Source organism: Vanessa atalanta, chromosome 10 (assembly GCF_905147765.1).
Source record: "Vanessa atalanta chromosome 10, ilVanAtal1.2, whole genome shotgun sequence".
NCBI classification, from domain to species: Eukaryota; Metazoa; Arthropoda; class Insecta; order Lepidoptera; family Nymphalidae; genus Vanessa; species Vanessa atalanta.
In genome coordinates this window covers 5,202,485-5,224,795 of record NC_061880.1, presented here as the reverse complement: position 1 = coordinate 5,224,795, position 22,311 = coordinate 5,202,485, and the positions used below count along the sequence as shown (strand labels likewise).

Below are 22,311 nucleotides of genomic sequence, written 5' to 3'. Positions count from 1 at the left end.
GGTATAAGATAAAATATTTTATAGGGTATTTTGTAACCGGTATTGAATTGAACATAATATAAATGCACTAACGAATTCGTTCGCGTTATGTTCCCTTTTTTATTGTATTTTTGCAATTTCGGATTGAATTAAACTTAGTTGATTTTTTGTAACGTCATTTACTCTCTAGAAATATTACTATTCTCTAACATATATTTATACACACGCAAGTATATATATATATGTATTTGTAATCAACACACAATGATCGAATTCTGAGAATCTCAAACGTGGATACTTTTAACATATTTCTATTTCATACAGTAAGAACTTAATAAAAGAACAAATTAAAGGGTCACTTCAATAAATCTATGAATATATAGTATAAGTCTTTTATCAGTATTTAGTTTATCTTATCGATACAAGTATTTGTATATACTATCTTAATTGTGAATCAGATTTATCTTCCACATTATATTTGTTGATTAACTATACTAGCATGAGACTGTATCGATGTGGACACCTTATACTTTCTCGGCAAAACGTCGACGATAACCGGAACAAATTTGTGTCTGAAATCAAGTCTTCGTTAAACAAAGTCTCGGACTGGGGCCGGCTAAACCTAGTCCACTTCAACCCCAAAAAGACGAAGTTTGTTAACCGGTAAAAAATCACAATTTGTCGTATCTCAACGATTTGAGAACATTCCGATAGCCGCCACAGCTAGTATCGGAATACTTGACGTTGATGTTGGCGTAGTTATTTTTATTCGTTTAGGTCTTAATATAAATAAGTCTTATGGTAATAAATATTATTACTTATTAAATTATATGAGAAATATCTGATATAAATTACATGTACAACAACAAACATACAAAACAATGTACTTTATGTCTTATATTTTATAATAGCTTGAAATAAAAACAATGTCCGAGTCGTATTTGTGCAATAGCACTTAAACTATATGTTACAAATGAATACGAAATGTCAGAGGATATGATTCTACTATTGCTGAAAAGCCTTGTTATTTTTTTACTCATTGGAGGTTATTGATCAATTGCTCTATCACATGTACGACGCCTTTAATAAGTAGGTAAGCCGTTGCGCAAATTATTAATTCTTACAATTCCTTCAAACAAACGAATCGCAATGCTCATTTTTGTTCTTATTCACTACATTCAACATTTCTGTGTGCTGTTATTGAGAATTTAAATTATTTTAATTGTTGAAAGTTTAAGGTTAACGTTACCGTTGCATCTCTTCGCGATGCAAAGGTCGGACGATATAATAATACTAAATAATTAAAATGATGAGATGGTTAGTTTATTAGTAATATTGTATTTAATTAATCTATGCCACTTGTTTGGTATACAAATAAACATCGTTATGTACATATCGTAGAATATTTAAATAAATATTTTCTTTGTTGACAGTTGTCAAAACAGATTCTGAGACAGAATAGAGAAGAAACAGAAACTGAGATTATAAGAGATGATTATTGATTCTTCTTGGACTAATTATCTCCCAAATAATGGGACAAATATTCCAGTCACACGGGTCAATGACCAAGTGTATCTGGGGAGTGAAAAAGTCAGTCAGTACAGTCAGTCAGCTCATTATCAGATTCTAAAAACTTACGTACTATTCGACAAGTATTTAAAATAGCAGCTTTTTGCATGGTGATGTATGTGAGAGGTGGTAAATCAAGAATTTTTAAACTTTGGTGTAAGTGTTTAGGTATGACTCCGGTAGTGGAAAGCACGATAGGGATAATAAAAACCTTATTTAATTATTCCAGATTCTTATTATTTCTTCTTTTAATTCTGTATATTTATTGATCTTTTCCGTAATAGTTTTTAATAAGTTATGTGTGTTTGGAACAGAAACATCAATTAAGTAAGCTATTTTAGATGATTTGTTAACTAAAGTTATATCCGGTCTATTGTAATGAATTTTTTTATCAGTAAGAATTGCTCTATCATAATATATTTTTATTTCTTCATTTTCTAAAACGGGGTTGGGTTGATATTCATAGTATGGTTTTAGTGGAGTATTTGTGAGGTTATATTTGTGTGCAAGTTTTTGATGTATGTAGTGAACTATTTGGTTGTGGCGATGGGTGTAATCTGTTTGAACTAGAGTAGGGCAAGCTCCTGTAATATGTTGTATATTTTCTGGCATTCTGTGACATTTTCGACATAAATCTGATTCTATTGATTCTTTAAGTATATATTTTTTATAATTTCTTGTATTGTGATTATTGATTATTATTATTATTATTATTTTATGGCATTGGTTGGCTCACGAGCATATGGGCCAACTGATGGTAAGTGGTCCCCATCGCCAATAGACAAAGGCGCTGTAAGAAATATTAACCATTCCTTACATCACCTATGCGCCCCCAACCTCGGGAACTAAGATGTTATGTCCCTTGTGCCTGTGATTACACTGGCTCACTCACCCTTATAGCCGGAACACAACAATACAGAGTACTGTTATTTGGCGGTAGAATATCTGATGAGTGGGTGGTACCTATCCAGGCAGGCTTGCACAATATTACATATACACATATAATATACACATATTACCTGTATGGTTTTTATTCCAAATAAGGACATAAAGACTCTATGACATAATACTATGAAAATCACTGAGATAAATGATTCAATATCGATAGCACTTATACGATAATGAAATTTTGTAAATATTTTGTAAATATGTATGTATATGTATTTATATAGTATATATCAATAATATACGTAGGATATGTATTTTGTGTATTGTATTTTTATGTATGTTTATGTATTATATTTTTATTTATGTAAGTATTTATATTTTCATTTTTTTATACTACAGTCTGCACTATTTTGCCCGCTACATCACCCTGTCACTCACCTCCATAGGTTGACTGGAAGAAATCTCTTTTAGAGATAAGTCCACCTTTGCCTGTACATATATTACTGTACCATCATTGTAACATATTTTAGTGCAATAAAGAATATAAAAAAAAAAATTTTTAGTAATTATGTCTAATTTTCCTTATCTCTTGAACGACTGAGCTGAGCCTACATGCTAGACATAACAAATATTAAACTTTAGTATATTAGCATCAAAAATTTTACTTAATGGTTGATCGATACACATATAATAATTTATAACAATTATTACATCTTTGTTTATAGAAACGAATCGATATTATCAAGATTTGCCAGCTTAAGTAAAGACGCGGCTTATACATCGACGCTATATATATTATTACTGGCTGTGCTCCAAGAATATATAATTCTAGATTAGATCAATTACTTAAGGACTTTGCTAAAATTGATAAGGACTTGACTTAATGACAATAAATCTATAATTTTATAACATACTAACTAACTACTAACTGGCAGACGTTATCTACCTCTGAATATATATTATGCCCAGTGTCAAGGTGGTTAAATGGTATGGATGTATAAATGCTGCGGCATTAGTAGTGAGGTACAATAAATTTATTTTTTATAAACCAATTCTACAAGTCAGAAACATTATTATCATCATAATCTTTGTATATATAGAGATATTGAAGTAACTAATTATAATATTTATATTAGAAAAGCTAATTAAAAAGCTCTAGTTGAAACAAATAAGATAACTTGATTAAAATAGTATCCTTTTTTACAATACACATCAGTGCTTATAAAATATTATGAAAAACAGTTATTTAAATAACATCTGAAAAGAAACAAGAATTACAACACAATTAAATGAAATTAATTAATGCTGTAGCTGTACCTACTCTAATTTTAAAGGGTATTTTTCTAAAGTGAGTTAATTGTCAACCTATTTTTGTGTACAAAGGTGTTAATTTTATTTTTAGTCTAAAAGGTGTAGAAATAACACCTTCAACAAACACCAATATAATAAGTAACGAATAACAACATCGCTATATACTTTCTAATTATTCTCCAAATTGTATATAAGTAATTATTGAATACAATTAATATAAGTACATAACTTATCCTAAATGCGTTTTAGATTACACCACACAAAGAAACTATTTGTGGGACTTTACGCATATACATACGAATAATTATCTCTTCAATAAATATTTAATAAAATTTATTCTAAAATATGTCTAATACATACAAACATACATGTTATACTAAAATTTTTAATGTACTCATTCTGTATAATTATAATAATTATTGTCATTATACATTACTATTTTTTCAACCTTCATATAAATACTAAACGAGACAAACCATCTGCGCATGAGATATTATAAGACACAAGTGTGGGTGTAACCACATGCACAATTTCTATTCACTTACACACACTTACACACGGAATCCGACACGGCTGAAGGGTATAACAGCATAACGTGCATTCTGTAACACTGGAGCGTAAACTCTTGCAAATTCCTTATTCGGGGCTTTAATTAAGATTTTCTTGACAAAAGAATCCAATTACTTTTATTTGTTCACAGGTTTCTAACCTTGACCTCAGAAGGCCTTAATAGTCGATGGAATATTTACATGAAGCATTTTTCATTTACCCGTATTTATCACACCGAAAGATTTGTTTTCTAAAATTATATTTCATATTACATATGAGGCACATTCGATAGGCGTAAGAATGTGTGTCTACTGTATATTATGTTAATTTTCTTGCAAATAATAGCTGTTTATATTATCATATTTTCCAATTAACGTCAATATGCAATGTTACAGGAAATCTCGGTTTACGCCCACAATTATTGGTAACGGTTAAGTGTGTGTTGGACGCTAACAAAATATTTAGTTTTAAATGTATAAATTTGTATTTTTATTGGAAAAAGAATACCCATATTAATTAAATTTTCAATCTATACTCATTTTGATCCATATGACATGCAGGGAAAATTTTCTCGAATACCACTATTAACTTTTAAATTACTTTATTAAATTCAAAATTAAGGTATTTTTTGTGATAGTTTGGCTGGTCCGGACAAATTACTTGATTCTGGAATTCATAATAAAAATGCAAGGTGTGCAAATACTTGTCTCATTATCCAGTATACCTATATTTTTGCCCTTTTGAAGCAAATACATTTTTCTCTTTTAATATTTGATGAATAAGGAATATTCCAGGGTTTTTTTTAAATCGCACCTTTTTCAGCTGCAACTGCAACCCATTAATGTGCGTCACGATCATTCTTTTCGTGCACGTGCACCTTGCGCAATTATCTTCCTCCTGAGAATTTTCCGGAGTTCTAAAATATGGAAGTTTTTAAACATTGTGTACACCAGTTTTCCGTCAAATCCGCAATTCCTTGTATGTTGAAGGCGTCGATAACCACTTACTTTCAGGTGACTGAGTTTTGAACGCTAACTAAAAAAAAATTAACGCTTTGTTGTTATCTATCTGTCACTAATTCAACGCTGTTTAGTTTATTGCCCATCGCAACACAAATGTAATTCACTTCGTCCAAATGATTCGACAAAGATTTATTGATACCATTTCACAATATCGCACACTTATTTTTTGTTAGTTATATATGTATTAGTTATTAATCGTAATATATATATATATATATATTATATTATATGTACTAATTTTGTACGGGTTAAATTCACACAAAGTTATAAGCCAAATATTCGTTCTAAACGAGTGTCTACATCACGAAAAAAGTAACTATACGAAATTTCAAGTCATTCTGACCTATAGTTTTGGAGTTCTCGTGATGAGTCAATGGAGTTTTTTTTCTTTTGCAAATTCAATGCTGAGTATTCTAGTTATCTTACCGAATTATTTAATTCAAAAAATATAATTACAGAAAGTTAATTTCAGAACCAACCAAGTCAGGTTACATTCTTCAGATTTGATTTTTTGCCAATTATAAAATGTAGTTATGGCGTTAAATAAAAACTTTTTAATAAACAAATAAATATTTATGGAAAGCCGTACTTGTTGATGAACCCTACACAAATAAATATATACAGATTTCACTTTTTATCATTTAAGCAAGTCGATCTATTTGAATATGTAAATGTTCGGTGTATATATAGAATTGTTATGAAATGAAAAAAAAAACTATCGTTATGAAGAGCTCGATTATTCTACATTGGCTGTTGATAGTAATCGGTAGTAAATATGTTAGGACAATTGATTATGAGTTATACGAATACTTCAATCGAACGGATCCTGCAACTCGACAATTGTGTGATTTCGAAGAACAGCATCCGGTATGTGGATAATATATATAATATATCTATTAAGAATCCACCAGGTACCCAATTACAGAGACTATGGAATATGGACAGCTGACGCCTGAGTTTAATGTTAAGTATAAAGTGGTAGCACAATGCAGAAGACGATGATGATGTTCTTCTAATCGATATCAGTTAGAATTCAGTGGATAATAAACAATTGCGCTGGAGATTTATATAGATATATTAGACCAGTGTGGCACAAACACAGGTGCGCTCTCTCATAGTCCGATGGGATAATGACAATCCGACATAAGTAGAGAGACTTCTGGCGCTGGACCAATGTTTAGTGCGCATTTCAAGGCACGGGAGTGTTACCTTTGCCATCTTGCAAACTTCGACTTGCTCCTGAGGATTTCTTCTCAAAAAAAAAAAACAAAAATAAAAAATGGTCAGATTCATGATTTGAATAAAGCACCTCGGGATCTGCAGCCTTTTAACCAATCGCTAAATCAATGAAGCATTAAAACTCAGAAAACACATATCTTTAATAGTAAAAAAGTAAAGTTAGAGGTCTAGGATGATTTATTTTCTAAATATAAGTTATACAGCAATATTTTATCACTTGAATTTCAATCAATCTTAACCTCTTTTAGATCTATCTTTACTAATATTGAAGGTATTTACCAAAGATTAATAGTAATTGATTTTTTGTTGCTAATGATATAATGTTTATCTTTACAGACACCGATAGGGATACTCACAACGAGTTCAGGAAAGCCGGTAGATATAAGAGAGACGATTTCTTTGAATTCCGATGCGTTTTCAAACCAGTACCATATAGATCTACTCACTCACGCCAATGCAGAAAGGATTCCTGAGAGAGTGGTACATGCTAAGGGTACAGCTGCATTTGGTTATTTTGAGGTAACTAACGATGTATCACAGTACATAAAATCTGACGTATTTAATGGAATAGGAAAAATAACACCCACAGCTGTTCGATTTTCTACAGTAATGCAAAACCTAGGCGGAAATGACCTTGCTAGAGAAACGAAAGGTATGGCTGTTAAATTTTATACAAAAGAAGGTAACTTGGACTTCGTGGCTTTAAATTTTCCTGTTTTTTTCATTAAAGATCCTGTAAAGTTTCCTTTCTTTTTTCACGCCTTGAAACGGAATCCTAAAACTAATCTTTTCGATTTCTCCATGCGTTGGGATTTTTTTACTAAAAACCCAGAGTCTATACACGCAGTTTTGTGGTTATACTCTGATTATTGTATTCCAAATGGATATACAAAAATGGATGCTTTTCTAATTCACACTTACGAGATCAATAATAAGTACGGCGATAAGTATTTCGTCAAATTCAATTTTAGAACAGAGCAAGGTGTTGAAAATCTGCCATCTGATGAAGCAGAAGCTATTGCTGCACGAGATCCTGATTACTTTAATAGGAATCTATACAATGCCATCGAGAACAAAATGTATCCTGCTTGGACGTTGGAAATGGATGTTATGTATGATATTAAGAATATTGATTACAATCCATTCGAAATTACAAGATTATGGAAAATGGGTACTTATCATACTATTACTATTGGCCGTCTAGTTCTAGATAGGAATCCAGATAACTTTTTTAGAGTTTCGGAAATGAGTGCTTTTAATCCCGGTAATTTAGTACCAGGTATACCTGGACCAATGGATAATTTGTTTAAATCTAGAAGATCATCATATCGCGATACTCAAGTATACCGTTTAGGAGTCAACCATAATAGAATCGAAGTCAATTCTCCTTTGTATTGGAAAGTGTATGATCGAGATGGTAAGCCACCTGTAAGGGATAACATGATGGATGCACCAAATTACTATCCTAATTCATTTAACGGGCCCGTTCCTTATGTAGATCCGAGTCGGCCTAAAGAAAGATATACAATATTGGAAGCTAACGCAGTTGATTTAGATCATGCAGCAGATTTTTATAATAATTACTTGCAACGCGATCAGAGAGAGAGACTTGTTAATAATACTGTAAATTCGTTAGTTCCTGTATCTCCAGACTTGCAAAGAAGAGCAATACGTTTGCTAACTTTAACAGATATAAATTTAGGTATACAAGTCTCAGAAATGTTACATGATGCAATGCAAATGTCATCGATTCCTGATCCACGCGTATTGATAGTTTCACGCCAGAAAAATAATAATAATTATGATTCTTATTCGCAGTTAGTTAAATAAAAGATATTATTTTTCTTGTGTATATTGTCTATTTTTTTAGTTATCTGTTAATATATTATTTCAGATGCGTTTTAATATTGTAATTGTTTTGTGTTATTAATATAATTTTTTAAGAAGCGATTTTATTTGTTTGTTAATTATATTTATTAACGTTATAAAATAAGTCAGGCTTATTAGAACAATTTATTTAATCTGTTAAAATGTTTGTATTTTGTATTAGTAATATTTTTCCGAAATCACCTTTTAATTTGAAGCGTTAATAGCGCATTGGTTTACAGGATGCCTAGCGATGTAAAAAGTCGCAGATTCGATCCCGACCCCTCGGGCTATTGTCATCCCCACTCCTAGCAAAGGTTTAAAGCTCAATTGGAGGGGGAAAAAGAATATTAGTAATTGATTTGAATGGAGCAAATAATATTATTAACAAAAAGCTATTATTTTATTTTTATTATTTTATTCTTCACATCTCACGGGCCACACCCAAGTGGGCGGATACTTATTAAAGCTAAAGCTTTAAAGCTTTAATGTCCAGTTTCCTTCTGTTGCAAAGAACTCGCACATAATTTGGCATGTGTTTAGTATCACGATCTCTTGAATAATATAAAGAATTTTATTTTTGTTTATATATGTTTTTATTCTGTTGATGCTCAGTTTAATATAGCCCGACTTGGGGCTAGATTTCAGGACCAGGGCTAAAACAAGGAGGAAGTTTATCATAAAGATTTAATTACCCATAATTAGTCATGAGAATAGTCTCATCATTATCATCAGCCAAATATCAAGCATGCCAGTAGCTCCGGTTCTTTTCCACATAACCTCATTTCTGATTTCATCCTTCAAAGATACTCCAAATATAGCTGGTTCCAAAGCATGCTGAGTGACCTTATTTTGGTGGAATAGCCCCGCTGTTAGTGCGACAACAAAACAGTTTTGCTGTTTGGCGATAGAGTGATGAGTGGTACCACAAAATGTTTATGTATATTATATTTATTGTGTTTAATAATTATAGCAACGAGGTAGTGCATTAGGAATTGCTGGTCCAAAATATCAAATGAATAATCTTAATTTTAAAATATTAAACTAATAATAAAACACATCGATTTATTTTATTAAAATTATCCTTTTATCGATTACAGGCCATAATTAAAACTTCTTTGAAGCTATAAGCAATTAATATATTCTCATTTCATATTTCGATACCAAACGCATTTTCTTTATTAATAAATTTTACCTCTGCGAAGCTGGAGCGGATCGCTAGTTATTATTTTTTAAATATTTAGAGCAATTAGTTATATTTTGAGTCGATGTTAGTCATGGCAAAACTGTTTATATTAGAATATTCATGTTAGAAACTACCTTTGAATGTACCATTATTGCGGTTAGTTCTCATTCATTAGATTTTCATCCGACACAAGAAGTGTTCACGGTGGGCATTCCTTCTAAGCCGAACACGAATTAACAGATTAATTTACATCTGCGAATTCGTGTTCAGCAAATTAAAAACACAATTTGGACACAAAAAATCTCAGTGGTGGTTTCCCAGTTTATTGAACCAGCGATCTAAGTTTAAAAGTCTTGCGCTATATTTATATGCATACATATTTATTTATTTTCTTTATTAATATATCAGTCATATTCTTGGAGTTGGAAATCTGTCTGTTGTAACTGGAGTGTCTACAAGATATTTTTTTCAATAGATAGATTGATTCAAGACAAAGGTTTATATGTGAACAATGTAGTAGAGAAAAACTGATAATTTTAGAGGCTTCTAAAGTGATGTTGTAATAAATACATTTTTGTACTAACATTGCATACGCTGCCTGAACGATACGAGATAAATAAAATCAAAATAGAGTACTACAGTATTGCACACCTTAAAAAAGTCTTAAAAAAACTCCGGGATGCTATATAACAATAATATTTTTTTATCCTTTTCTTTTTACGAGCAATAATGGCTTATTTTCGATTTAAAGCAATACAGCATTAGTCCTTATCCAATTAAGTACCTTAAATACATCGTGCATTTTATATAGTTCAATATGGCCCAAAGCATGTAATTTAAATAAATATTTCATATATATTCTGAGATATTACAGATTTAAAACGCAGGGTAATATCGGTTAATCTAATGACTGAAAAACTGTGAACGTTGTAAGACATACTGTAGTATATTTAGTATAAGCATTGCACCCGTGCGAAGCCGGGGCCCGCCCCGTAGTTATAATTGACTAGCGACGGGTCGCTAGTTTATTATAAAGAAACACCATTTGTTTAAAAAAATAACGTAGATGTTCTTCCGCAATTGTAACAGAAATATGAAACATTCTGAATTACAAAATAGACCCACTACTTTTCAATTATACGATATTGAATACATATATTATTATACATTATTTCAACAATAATTATTGACGTACGTAATTGATAATAAACATGGCTTAAACTCGAAGACCTTAATGGATAAATTGAGAGTACTCGAGGCTCGATTATTATTTCGTGCTTGCTGCACAAACAAAAACCTTTTTATAGTTTTTATAACTATTATTTTATTTTGAAGTAAGTACCTACCTAGTTTATAATATGATCGTAAAACCAAAAATGTTTTTCCGTAGCAGGGTCGTATTTATTCATTGAATTTAGAGCCATTTATTTATGAATTAGTAGTTTTTAATTTATCCAATATATAATAAAACAATTTAAGCGATTTTAGACAGTTTTTTGTTTGAAGGACACTAGAATATTTTAGGAAGTACTTTAGATTCAATATATCGATCGACTTTTCGCTTGGAATCTTTAAAAGGTTCGGCTTCGCAGAACACATATGTTTGTGTAAGCAATTTATGATTTTGATATTTATAAATTCAGATTAACATAATTTCCTTATATTCAAATATGTATTTAATTATATATCCTTGTCATACGACGTGTGTGACGTTTGTGCATTAGACACAAAATTTAGTCAAAATTCTAAATCTTATTCGAGACTCTCTTTGAAACGTTGTCAACAAAGTTGTACATAGATACCATGTCTATTTATCTAATCGTATGTAAAACAGGACGATGATTAATAAACGTTATATATATATATATGTATTATTATTTTTTATTGTTTATTTATTTAAAAGTAATATTGAACAAAAACAAGATGTGAACGATAATAACTGCGATAGTATAAAACTGTGGTGCAGGTATTAACGCCCGCCAACAAAGCGACATTGCTTTATTATTTACACACACTTAAATTGTACATATTTGTTAAACATATAAATACAAAACACAATAGAATTATTAATTAACAGATTACAAAATTAAAGAAAAAAAAAATTACCAAAAACAAAAACAAACAATAAAAAGTAACATCGATTTCGCCAAAACAATTATAAGAATGAAGTTATATTACAATTTGTATATGTACTTAAATTAATCAGTTACATTATTAATAAATAAAATAATATAACATTAGTTGTAAAAATAACAATAATAAAGTAAATTAAAAACAAATACAGAACCATATATTTAATTATTGTATGAATTTAGTAGTTTTAATATTTGTATTTATTTAGTATGAATAGATATATAATCGTATGTATGTATCTCCAAAATAATAACGATCTTGATAGAAACAGTAATAAACGTGGTATTATCTACTACAACTTGGACTAAATGTTAACGGGGTCGGAAACCCGATGTTACAACACCGCAAATACATCCTTCGAGTTCAAGGTGCATAATTCTATATTAAAATCCTGCAAACACTTTTTCCGAGTAATTAATTAGATTTTTTTATAAGTACTATATATTAAAATCATAAAAAAAGATTGAACATTTATTAAAATAAAAAAAATACACACACGATAAGTGATAGATGAGTGCGAGTGTACGAGTCTATTTCAATTTATTAATACGTCACTCATATAGTGTTAATATCTATAGTCTTATTTGGCAAGGTACGAATTGTGTATTCATTAAATGGGTAGTATGTTTTATTAATGAGTATCTACCGTAATTTGGATTCACAATCGGAGAAATGGTTTAAGAACGCATAGAAAATTACGAATAAAAAAATAAAAAATAAAGACGGCTATATCATATTTTGGTAGGATGTCATATACCTTTGTCTCTTAATTTAAATAATGTTTGATTATTACGAGTAATAATGAAAGTCATTTTGTAAATATAAATTACATATTATATTTGGACGAGTTGTTTGAGATATAATACGCGATATAATAAAGAAATAAAATAAATTAAACGCATGAAAAACCGACGTGGGGTGCAAAGTAAGTGGTATACATTACATGCGGGCGGATAACGGTTGGTGATACTCATTATATGATAAAATTTGTTATTTAAAACAATATCACGGGATGGAGCATTCATCCCATATGAAGCTAAAACTACAGTAAAAATTTTGTTTTGGAATTCGAATCGGTCGTAGTCCGTGGGTCCATTTATATATAATATTAGCATATAAATACGCGCCTCACTAGGGACTAGTAACAACTTATTATAAAGACTATTTCATATACATTAAGAGTATATCTATACTAAAAATACTCCTCATTATTAATAATATTGTCTTTTAAAAACTTAAAACAGTTTTGAGTTCATATATTTATGAAGGTTTACATTGCCATTCCCGTTGTTGCTTCTTGATCTCATAAAATACTTTAAAATATAAATATAGTAAAAATAGAAAATAGCGCTATGTTACATAACTCTAAAAAAATTCAGATAAATTGCTTATAATATGCGGTGATTTCTCTTTTCTTACACGAACAGACGATTATATCTACCGGTGTATATAAATTTGATCAGTAAAAAGGAGCCGCCTTTATCAGTATGAAGTCCATGGAAACATACATATGTTACTTTTTTTTCCTCGTAATTAAATATGTGCAGTGCCATGACAATGAATTATACGAATATCTCAATAGAACGGATCGCTCAACATGTCAACTTTACGAGTTTAAGGAGGACCATCCGGTATGTTTAAACAGTATAATCGTTTTAATCCAAAGATAGACGTGACAATAGACCTGTTTTAGTTTTAATTGAACGCTTTTTCTTATTGATTTCAAAAGCGATGCAAAATATGTTGACCAATACTGTCTATAGCTATCGTTACAAAGTTTTTTTTCGCTACTGTATAAGTAACTAACTTTATTTACAACATTTCAACGACTCAGTTACAGTTATAATATATTAGATGAAGGTGAATATATAAACTTAAATTACAATCTCCGATTTCCGTTTTATTATGAATCGTTACTCAATCATTAATTATAATAAACAATTAATAAATAAAATTCGCTATATTGAATGAATATTTATTCCTTTATCTAATATTTTTAATAAAACATTATCAAATCTAAGAGGTTTCTTTAAATAACTTGTGTAATATATTATTATTATGGGTACTGAAATATAAGTATTCTTTATGTGAACATTTATTATTGTATTATATATATTTGTTACAGAAACCTATTGGAATATTAACGACAAGCTCAGGAAAATTAGTGGAGATAAGAGAAAGTATCGGCTTAAATTCAGATGTCTTTTCGAATCAGTATAATATAGACTTAATGACTCATACTAATGCTGAAAGAGTTCCGGAAAGGTTAGTACACGCTAAGGGTACAGCTGCATTTGGTTATTTTGAGGTAACTAACGATGTATCGCAGTATACAAAAGCAGAAGTATTTAATGGCGTTGGAAAAAAAACTCCTGTCGTTGTTAGATTTTCAACAGTTATGCAAAGTCTTGGTGGAAATGATCTAGCCAGAGAAATAAAAGGGATGGCTGTCAAATTTTTTACGAAAGAAGGAAACTTGGATCTCGTATCTCTAAGCTTTCCTGTCTTTTTCCATAGAGATCCAGTAGATTTTCCACATTTCGTACACGCACTAAAGAGAAACCCTAAAACTAACCTTTTTGATTTCTCTGCTCGTTGGGATTTCATAACTAAGAAACCTGAAAGTTTACATGGTCTTCTATGGTTGCTCTCAGATTATGGTATACCAAATGGATACAGAAAAATGGACGCCTTTCCTATTCATACATTTCAAATAAATAATAAACACGGTGGCAGATATTTTGTCAAATTTAATTTTAGAACTGAACAAGGAGTAGAAAATCTCCCATCCAGTGAAGCAGAAGCCATCACGGCACGTGATCTTGATTACTATACCAGGGACTTATATAATGCAATTGAAAATAAAAATTATCCCGTTTGGACTTTGGAAATGGATATTATGTCATTCGATGACATAAAAAAAATCGATTACAATCCATTTGAAGTTACAAGGTTGTGGAAAAAAGGCACTTATTACACCGTGCCTATTGGTCGTCTTGTTCTAGATAGAAATCCTGACAATTTCTTCAGAGTGTCTGAAATGAGCGCATTTAATCCTGGTAATCTAGTACCTGGCATACCTGGTCCACTTGATAATTTATTTAAATCGAGACGTTCAGCGTACCGCGATACCCAAATATACCGCTTGGGCGTTAATCACAATAGGATTGAAGTAAATACTCCGTTATATTCGAAGGTGTACAATCGTGATGGTAAGCCACCTGTAAGGGACAACATGATGGATGCACCAAATTACTATCCCAATTCATTTAATGGACCAGTTCCATATGTAGACCCAAGTCGGCCTAAAGAACGATTTACAGTGTTCGATGTTAATGCGGTCGATTTAGATCAGCCAGAATATTTCATCAAACATTATTTACGGAGCGATCAACGAGAAAGACTTATTAACAATACTATACCAACATTAGTACCTATAGCTCCTTATTTGCAAAGGAGGGCAATACGTTTGTTGACCTTAACTGATCCAAGTTTAGGAAGAGAAATTTCGGAAAAGCTACAAGAAGCGTTAAAACAGCCCCCACCTCCTCCGCTTCCTGTGTTAAATGGGCCGAAAAGGAAAATTAAATCTTAGTGAATGTTATAATTTTGTTTAATAACGTTTTACGAATTTATTCATGTAATATAAAATAATTGTTTATATTAAATTTTTAGTCAGATTACAACGTACTACTAAAAACCGACTAAGAAAATGTAAACCTATTTTCTAAAATGTATAAACTATCACTTCGCCATTTAAAAGTCAATCAAATCTTACGCTTTATACTCTTAATAAAATAAATGTATTTAAGATTACATGCTATGTCATTATGTTACAATGGTTGATTCGAAGATTGAATTTGTTGGCTTTAGAGAGCAATCATAGATTTGTAAATAATGTAAAGTTTTCAGTAATATAATATATACAAATATACTTTGAAAAAAGACCTTGGCTTTGTTATTTTTTATTCATGTATTTTTATAATACTGGAATTAGTATTAAAGATTGAGGAAGACAGTGCCCCCTATAACCAATAATTACTAAAATATATTCCAAAACGATTATCGGGTATTTAAAAATTCCATTCAATTATTAAGTAATTAAAAAAAGACAATGGATCTCAAACTTGGTACCATTATTAATGTTTTTGCAAATACAAGGTTTTGTGTTTAACAAGTGTTTCTCATTGGTTTATAGAGTCCTGACAATATGTAATAAGTTTAAGGTAAAGGAGTTAATGAGGTAAGGTCATTGATATCTTACTTTACAATAAAAGTAAAGAAGTTGAAGTTAACATATTTTAATTACAGAAAATAGTCTAATTATTCTGACGGCGTATTCTGCGGATTTAATCGGATTAAAGAGTGTCGGATTGGTGAATGTCTTTTCGAAAAATTTGTTTAATGTACTTTGTAGTATAGTTTACAAAAAAGTAAAAGTTTATTGATATATTTCTGAAGCAGATACAATAAAAATAGCAGTCGCCCAAAAGACAAGACTACGGCAGGGAATTCCACATTAACCTTTATTATGTACTTACATAGAAAACTCATCATCGGACTTATGTATGCTATAAAATTAATGAATTTTATATCACTATATCTATACCAATATTATATATGTGGAAGTAGCTCTGTCGTATGTCTGTCTGTCTGTTACAGTTTCACAGCCAAACCACTGAACCGAATTTGATGAACTATAGCATGAAGAAAGGTTACTTTTTTACGGCTAACGACCGCTAACTGGATTTAAATATCTAAAGGAACATACAGTTTGTATTACCTATAACGTTATTAACATGAATAATACTAGGTACGATCCTTAAGCTACCCTTGTATGTTTTTTTCGGTTTAACCCCTAGAAGTTTTTTTTTTATAAAACTGCAAACGAATTAATTGCCTGTTCTTTGTTGCGTAAGGCGAATTAGCTGCACTTTCCATATTCCGAGACAATTCTTAATTGAATTTTTGATAAACACCTAATTTTAATGACTTACAACATTCGATGTCCGATGTACGATGTGACTATTTATTAATATTATTTAAAAGCGCAACAAAAAAATTAAGATATCAGAGCAAAGTTTTACATACAACTTTTTTAATTAAAATAATACTAGGGGTAAAAATTGCAACACCCCGTCATAGAAGTAAGAATCTTAAAAGTGAAGAGTACCGACACGGTGTAATAGAGGGGTACGATGCGCGGGGCAACGCTTCTAAATAATAGACAAATTAAAAATTCTCGAATAAGTAATTTCAAATTTCAATATCTCGAAAAATATTTATGGCTGTCGATCTAAATTTTTGAAATGATTTGAATGAACAATACATAAAAAAAAAATGTAGCAATCAGAAATTTAACCTACTTACTTAATATCTATTCATTAGGTATTATAATTTCTATAAATGTATTTCGACACCTTAAACAATTATTTATAATGAGAATATTATGAAAATACACGTGTTATTAAAAATATTTACCATTATGTCATTTACCATCAAATTATATTTTGTTCAGTCTTATAGCCAATAATATAAAAGCGAAGTTGTTTGCCAAATATTTCGAAATTCGGTATATGGATAGATGGAGTAAATAATAAATATAAAAGTAATTAAATTTTTTGGAAATCCTTACGTGGTTTTCAGTACAGTGGTCTGCTGGTCGAAATCGTTACGTAAGGAACACGCGTCGTAAGGCGATCTTTCCCTCTCTTTCTCCGTCTCGTTCTATTGTGTATGATTTCATATATTATTTATTTAATCTTATTTTTTGTTATAATTATAATTTACACGGGATTTTTAATAACATTTTTGTCATTGTCATATCATTACTCTCAAACGTTTTCAATATATTTTATTGTGTCTGCTATTTAATACATAATATATAGCAAAAGCAAATTATTTTTAATCCGGTGATCCCGCGGCACCACTTTATTTAGGGATATTAGTTGTTTTCAGTGTTTAAATAAGAAATCGCTTTTATAAATCTACTAATATATAATTATATAATAAATATGAAAGTATCTGTCTGTCTGTTACGCTTTTATGGCTAAACATAAGGCTAGAATTCCAAGAATGGGCACAGGACATACTTTTTTTACTTTTTTTTGACACCTGTCAATCAAGTGTTTACAAAAGGTATATATATTTATGGATTATTAAATAATTATAATGCTAATTTTTATCATAATATAGACTATTTTATCCTGATTTTTTTTTACATTATCATTTATTAAATCAAATTATGCATACAGATAAAACATAAATTCAATGGCACAACAGTAACTATATTAAAAAATATATATATATAATTATTTTTAATCAACCTGGCCCACTGTTGGGAATTGAATTAAAAATATAATTTCTTCTAGTTATGAGAAGCGGTTTATCAACCTGATTCAATGCGTTCAAAAGGCGGTAGAAATTTAGTAACGTAAAATTCACGCATCTTCACGAAATTTCGGGCATGCAGGTTTTTCAAATATTTAATCCAGCGAAAACATTATAATAGATACACAAAACTTTGAGAAAGTTATGGGTGAGTGTCGTGGAATCTAAATCCTGCGCTGTAATCCAATGGTCTTATTTTATATCAAAGACTTAAACACTAATTCACTATTATTATAAAATAATAGCATATTAAAACTAAAGCTAAACTTAAACCCTAAACTTTAAACGTAATTTTGATAGCACGATGCTAGTTTTTATATGAAGTATTTTTATCACAAATCGAACCAAAGGTGGGCGAGGCCGGGCGTTCAGCTAGATTGGTTATAATAAATATTGGCGATTCAAACATTTTTAGCATAACGATGATTTCACTCATTACATTTAAGTTACTTCGAATATTCATTGCGATTACAGTGTAGGTATATAAGGAAGGTTTAACGTTTAGCATCGTTTTTATAAAATATGAAGCGTGCTGGAGAGGTTATATTTCATTGCCTCTTAGTATTTTTAGTAAATAATGTTGTGTGCAGTGACAATGAATTATACGATTACTTAAATCGAACAGATCCATCGACCCGGCAGCTTTATGACTTTAAAATAGAACACCCAGTAAGTATTATATGCCTTTGTTATAAAGGCTTTATAACGAACTCTTTTATTTATTTAAGCGAATGTTAAATTTTATCTTAATTACTTTTGTTAAATGTCACGTATTAAATACTCTCTACTTTTAGTTTTCGAGTACTTATTTTTAATGTACGTCAGTGCATAAATTAAAAATATAAAATACTTATACTACTAATTTGAATACCTTTCTAATCGATCTTGTTGAATATTATAAAAAAAATATAAATGAAGAATTTAATATGACTATATCTGTAATTAAAAATATAAGTTTTTAGAAAAAAAAGTGTAATATAGTTGTAATCCACGCAATTGTAGACAATAATAAAAATTAATATTGATAAATATTGTCCTAAAGCTTGTAGATATATCTAGGATACTATATTAATAATTCAATATTTTTTATTCATGTTTGATTACAGAGACCAATAGGTATACTTACAACGAGTTCGGGAAAGCTAGTCGAGATTAGAGAATCTGTAACATTAAACTCAGATGCGTTTTCAAACCAGTATCACATCGATTCAATTACTCACGCTAATAATGAGCGAATTCCTGAAAGGATCGTCCACGCTAAGGGTGGTGGCGCATTTGGGTATTTTGAGGTGACCCATGATGTTTCTAAGTATATAAAAGCTGATCTTTTTAACGGCATTGGCAAGATAACTCCTGCGGTTGTAAGGTTTTCTTCAGTAGCACAAAATTTGGGCGGAAATGACCTGGCCAGAGAAATGAAAGGTTTAGCCGTTAAATTTTACAGTCAAGAAGGAAATTTAGATCTTTTGTGCATCAATTTCCCGGTGTACTTTTACAGAGACCCAGTCGACTTTGTAAGTTTTGCACACGCTTTCAAGAGAAATCCTAAAACTAATCTGTATGATTTCACTATGCGATGGGACTTTATAACAAAGAGACCCGATACACTACATGGTATTTTGTGGCTGTTGTCTGACTATGGTATTCCGAATGGATACAGAAAAATGGATGCATTCCCTATTCACACATATGAGATTTACAATAAAAACGGTGAAAGATTTTTTATCCGATTCAACTTCAGAACTGAACAAGGCATACAAAATTTACCTACATATGTTGCGCAAGCTATCGCGGCCAATGATCTAGATTATTTTAACAGAGATTTATACAATGCCATCGCAAATGAAAATTATCCAGCTTGGAAACTGGAAATGGATGTTATGACATTTAATGATATTAAAAACGTTGATTACAATCCATTTGAAGTCACCAGAATGTGGAAAAAAGGCACTTATCATACGGTACAAATAGGGCGTCTTGTTCTGGATAGGAACCCCGATAATTACTTTAGGGTTGTGGAACAGAGCGCATTTAATCCAGGCAATTTAGTACCGGGCATTCCTGGACCTCTTGATAACATGTATAAAACTAGAAGATCATCTTACCGTGATACACATGTATATCGTTTGGGTGTAAACCACAACAGAATTGACGTTAATATGCCGCTTTACTGGAAGGTTTATAATCGTGATGGTTTGCCCCCTGTAAAGAATAATATGAAGGATGCGCCAAACTATTACCCGAATTCATTCAGCGGACCAATACCATACATAGATCCGAGTAGACCTAAAGAAAGACTAACAGTCTATGAAACTAATGCCGTTGATTTGGAACCAGCATCATATTTCTATAACGATTACTTGACAGAAGATCAAAGAATAAGACTTGTCAATAATACCGCGCCGTTACTCGTGCCAGTGGCACCGTTTATGCGTAGAAGAGTACTACGTTTATTTACCCTAGTGGATGAAGAATTAGGCACGCAAGTTTCTAAGCAGTTACAACGATTGCTTCAAGTTCCACCGCCTCCACCACCCGAAGTGCTGACAGTACCTAGACAACATTACGATGAAAATGATTACAGTCAGTACCTAGATTCAACAATTAAAATATATAGTTAAATTATTTCAATCGATTCTTATGAAATAAAATTGTTAATCTGAAATATTTGTTATTCAGTATCAATAACTTTATACTTAATACAAAAGAACGAGTGAGTGTTTTATTTAATTGTGAAATCAATTTGTCATTCGTAAATATATTGATTCGACAGTTTTCATAATTTTTTAAACCTTTTCCTTGATTCTGATTTTTTATCATCTTTAATGGAAATTAATAAATAAATTATTATATCTTAGGAAATCTATTACTAACATTTCATAAAAAATCACTGGTGTATTTCTCTTGTACAAATATTATGAATTATATAGTCTTTTTCTTGCAAGTTTACTTCAAATTAAATAAATTAATTAATTTTATAAATAAATTCCCCTTTACTTTGCTTTATACATGAATCCTCATTTAAGTATTTTATTATTTATCTCTAACCGACTGAAAAAAAAATTAAAGCATATAAACTACGAATTAATTTACAATTTACTTTTATTTGTATAACTATTAAAATATGCAAAAGTAAGAATTGAGTATTACTTTAAGTTGATTCCGTTAAAATTTTATTGAAGTTAATTTACTTTTATTAACGTCTATTAAGTCAGACTTTATATTTTATGCATTGTTTAACCTAATTAACAAAAAAAAAACACATTTGTTTAATTTATTGGTTAAAACATTGAGATCTATATATATATAATACTTTAATAACTCAATCATTCCTTTGCAACACTGTTGGCAATATGGAAAGCTGTACCAACTATGTACATAATTGTTTTCCTGCACTTTGCTAATTAAAATGATAATTGCATTGTAATAGTCGCTGAAATAACGGTCGTTAAGACGTGGATATTTGTAAATTGGGCGTATGTGAGTTGCATTAAAACCTTTTTATCTCGGTAATCAGGATCGAAAAACCTTAGTAAAAAAGCATGATAATTTACATCATACAAAACAAAATCAAAGTAAGAGAAATAAATAAGAAAAGACTAGTCTCTATTTAGAAATCACTTGGTATTTTTTATTGTTTTTTAATCAGTACATTAAATACTAGATCATTTAGATTTGACTTATTTTTTCAAAGTTTAATATGCATGACATGTTATTTTTTTGCAATTTTAACACTTGACAAAAACCGCTTAACCGATTATTAAAACATTTGTACTTAATGCCAATTTGTACAAATGATCATTTTTACATAGTTATTAGGTAGGTAACCTGTATTTTAGACGGGTCACGAGAGAAAGGAATTTTAATATTATCAAAAAACAAAATTTAACACACCGATTCTATGTTACTGTATTTACATGAATCCTCCTAATCACTATTGAGAATATAATTTCATTTCATTGTAAAATATTCAATGTCGATAGATTTCGTGCCTACAAAACAACAGTAGAAGCGCAAATGTATTGCTTGTCCTTGTGCCGCACGTAAAATCAAGGTGACGCAGGCGTTCCTGAATCCTGCACTTTTAACGTTCCAGGATAATTCGTGATTATATATATTTTTTGTTTATACCTACATCATTAATTTAATATCACTTAAAATTTTCTTTATTTATAATGA

At 30.3% G+C, this 22,311-nt stretch overlaps 3 protein-coding genes across 3 annotated transcripts; all 3 read left to right on the top strand.

The window, feature by feature from the left end:
• The first annotated feature begins 6,041 nt into the window (after window positions 1–6,041).
• LOC125067069 (catalase-like) lies at window positions 6,042–8,735 on the top strand. The gene is made up of 3 exons (XM_047675449.1): window positions 6,042–6,185; window positions 6,894–8,374; window positions 8,666–8,735. The coding sequence occupies exons 1-3, from the start codon at window positions 6,042–6,044 to the stop codon at window positions 8,733–8,735; spliced, it is 1,695 nt and encodes a 564-aa protein (XP_047531405.1).
• Window positions 8,736–13,229: 4,494 nt separating this feature from the next.
• On the top strand, window positions 13,230–16,966 carry LOC125067068 (catalase-like). The gene is made up of 3 exons (XM_047675448.1): window positions 13,230–13,373; window positions 13,868–15,312; window positions 16,888–16,966. Exons 1-3 carry the CDS (start codon window positions 13,230–13,232, stop codon window positions 16,964–16,966), a joined length of 1,668 nt encoding a protein of 555 aa, XP_047531404.1.
• Window positions 16,967–18,654: 1,688 nt separating this feature from the next.
• On the top strand, window positions 18,655–20,753 carry LOC125067067 (catalase-like). The gene is made up of 2 exons (XM_047675446.1): window positions 18,655–18,801; window positions 19,239–20,753. Exons 1-2 carry the CDS (start codon window positions 18,655–18,657, stop codon window positions 20,751–20,753), a joined length of 1,662 nt encoding a protein of 553 aa, XP_047531402.1.
• Window positions 20,754–22,311: the final 1,558 nt, after the last annotated feature.

Excerpts from the sequence above, each read along its gene's own strand:
- LOC125067068 (XM_047675448.1), top strand. The coding sequence starts at position 13,230 with ATGAAGTCCATGGAAACATACATATGTTACTTTTTTTTCCTCGTAATT. Across the intron at positions 13,374-13,867 it reads AGTTTAAGGAGGACCATCCG|AAACCTATTGGAATATTAAC; the intron begins GTATGTTTAAAC and ends TATTTGTTACAG. Across the intron at positions 15,313-16,887 it reads CCGCTTCCTGTGTTAAATGG|AAGTAAGAATCTTAAAAGTG; the intron begins GCCGAAAAGGAA and ends ACCCCGTCATAG.
- LOC125067069 (XM_047675449.1), top strand. The coding sequence starts at position 6,042 with ATGAAGAGCTCGATTATTCTACATTGGCTGTTGATAGTAATCGGTAGT. Across the intron at positions 6,186-6,893 it reads ATTTCGAAGAACAGCATCCG|ACACCGATAGGGATACTCAC; the intron begins GTATGTGGATAA and ends TTATCTTTACAG. Across the intron at positions 8,375-8,665 it reads AATTATGATTCTTATTCGCA|GATGCCTAGCGATGTAAAAA; the intron begins GTTAGTTAAATA and ends ATTGGTTTACAG.
- LOC125067067 (XM_047675446.1), top strand. The coding sequence starts at position 18,655 with ATGAAGCGTGCTGGAGAGGTTATATTTCATTGCCTCTTAGTATTTTTA. Across the intron at positions 18,802-19,238 it reads ACTTTAAAATAGAACACCCA|AGACCAATAGGTATACTTAC; the intron begins GTAAGTATTATA and ends GTTTGATTACAG.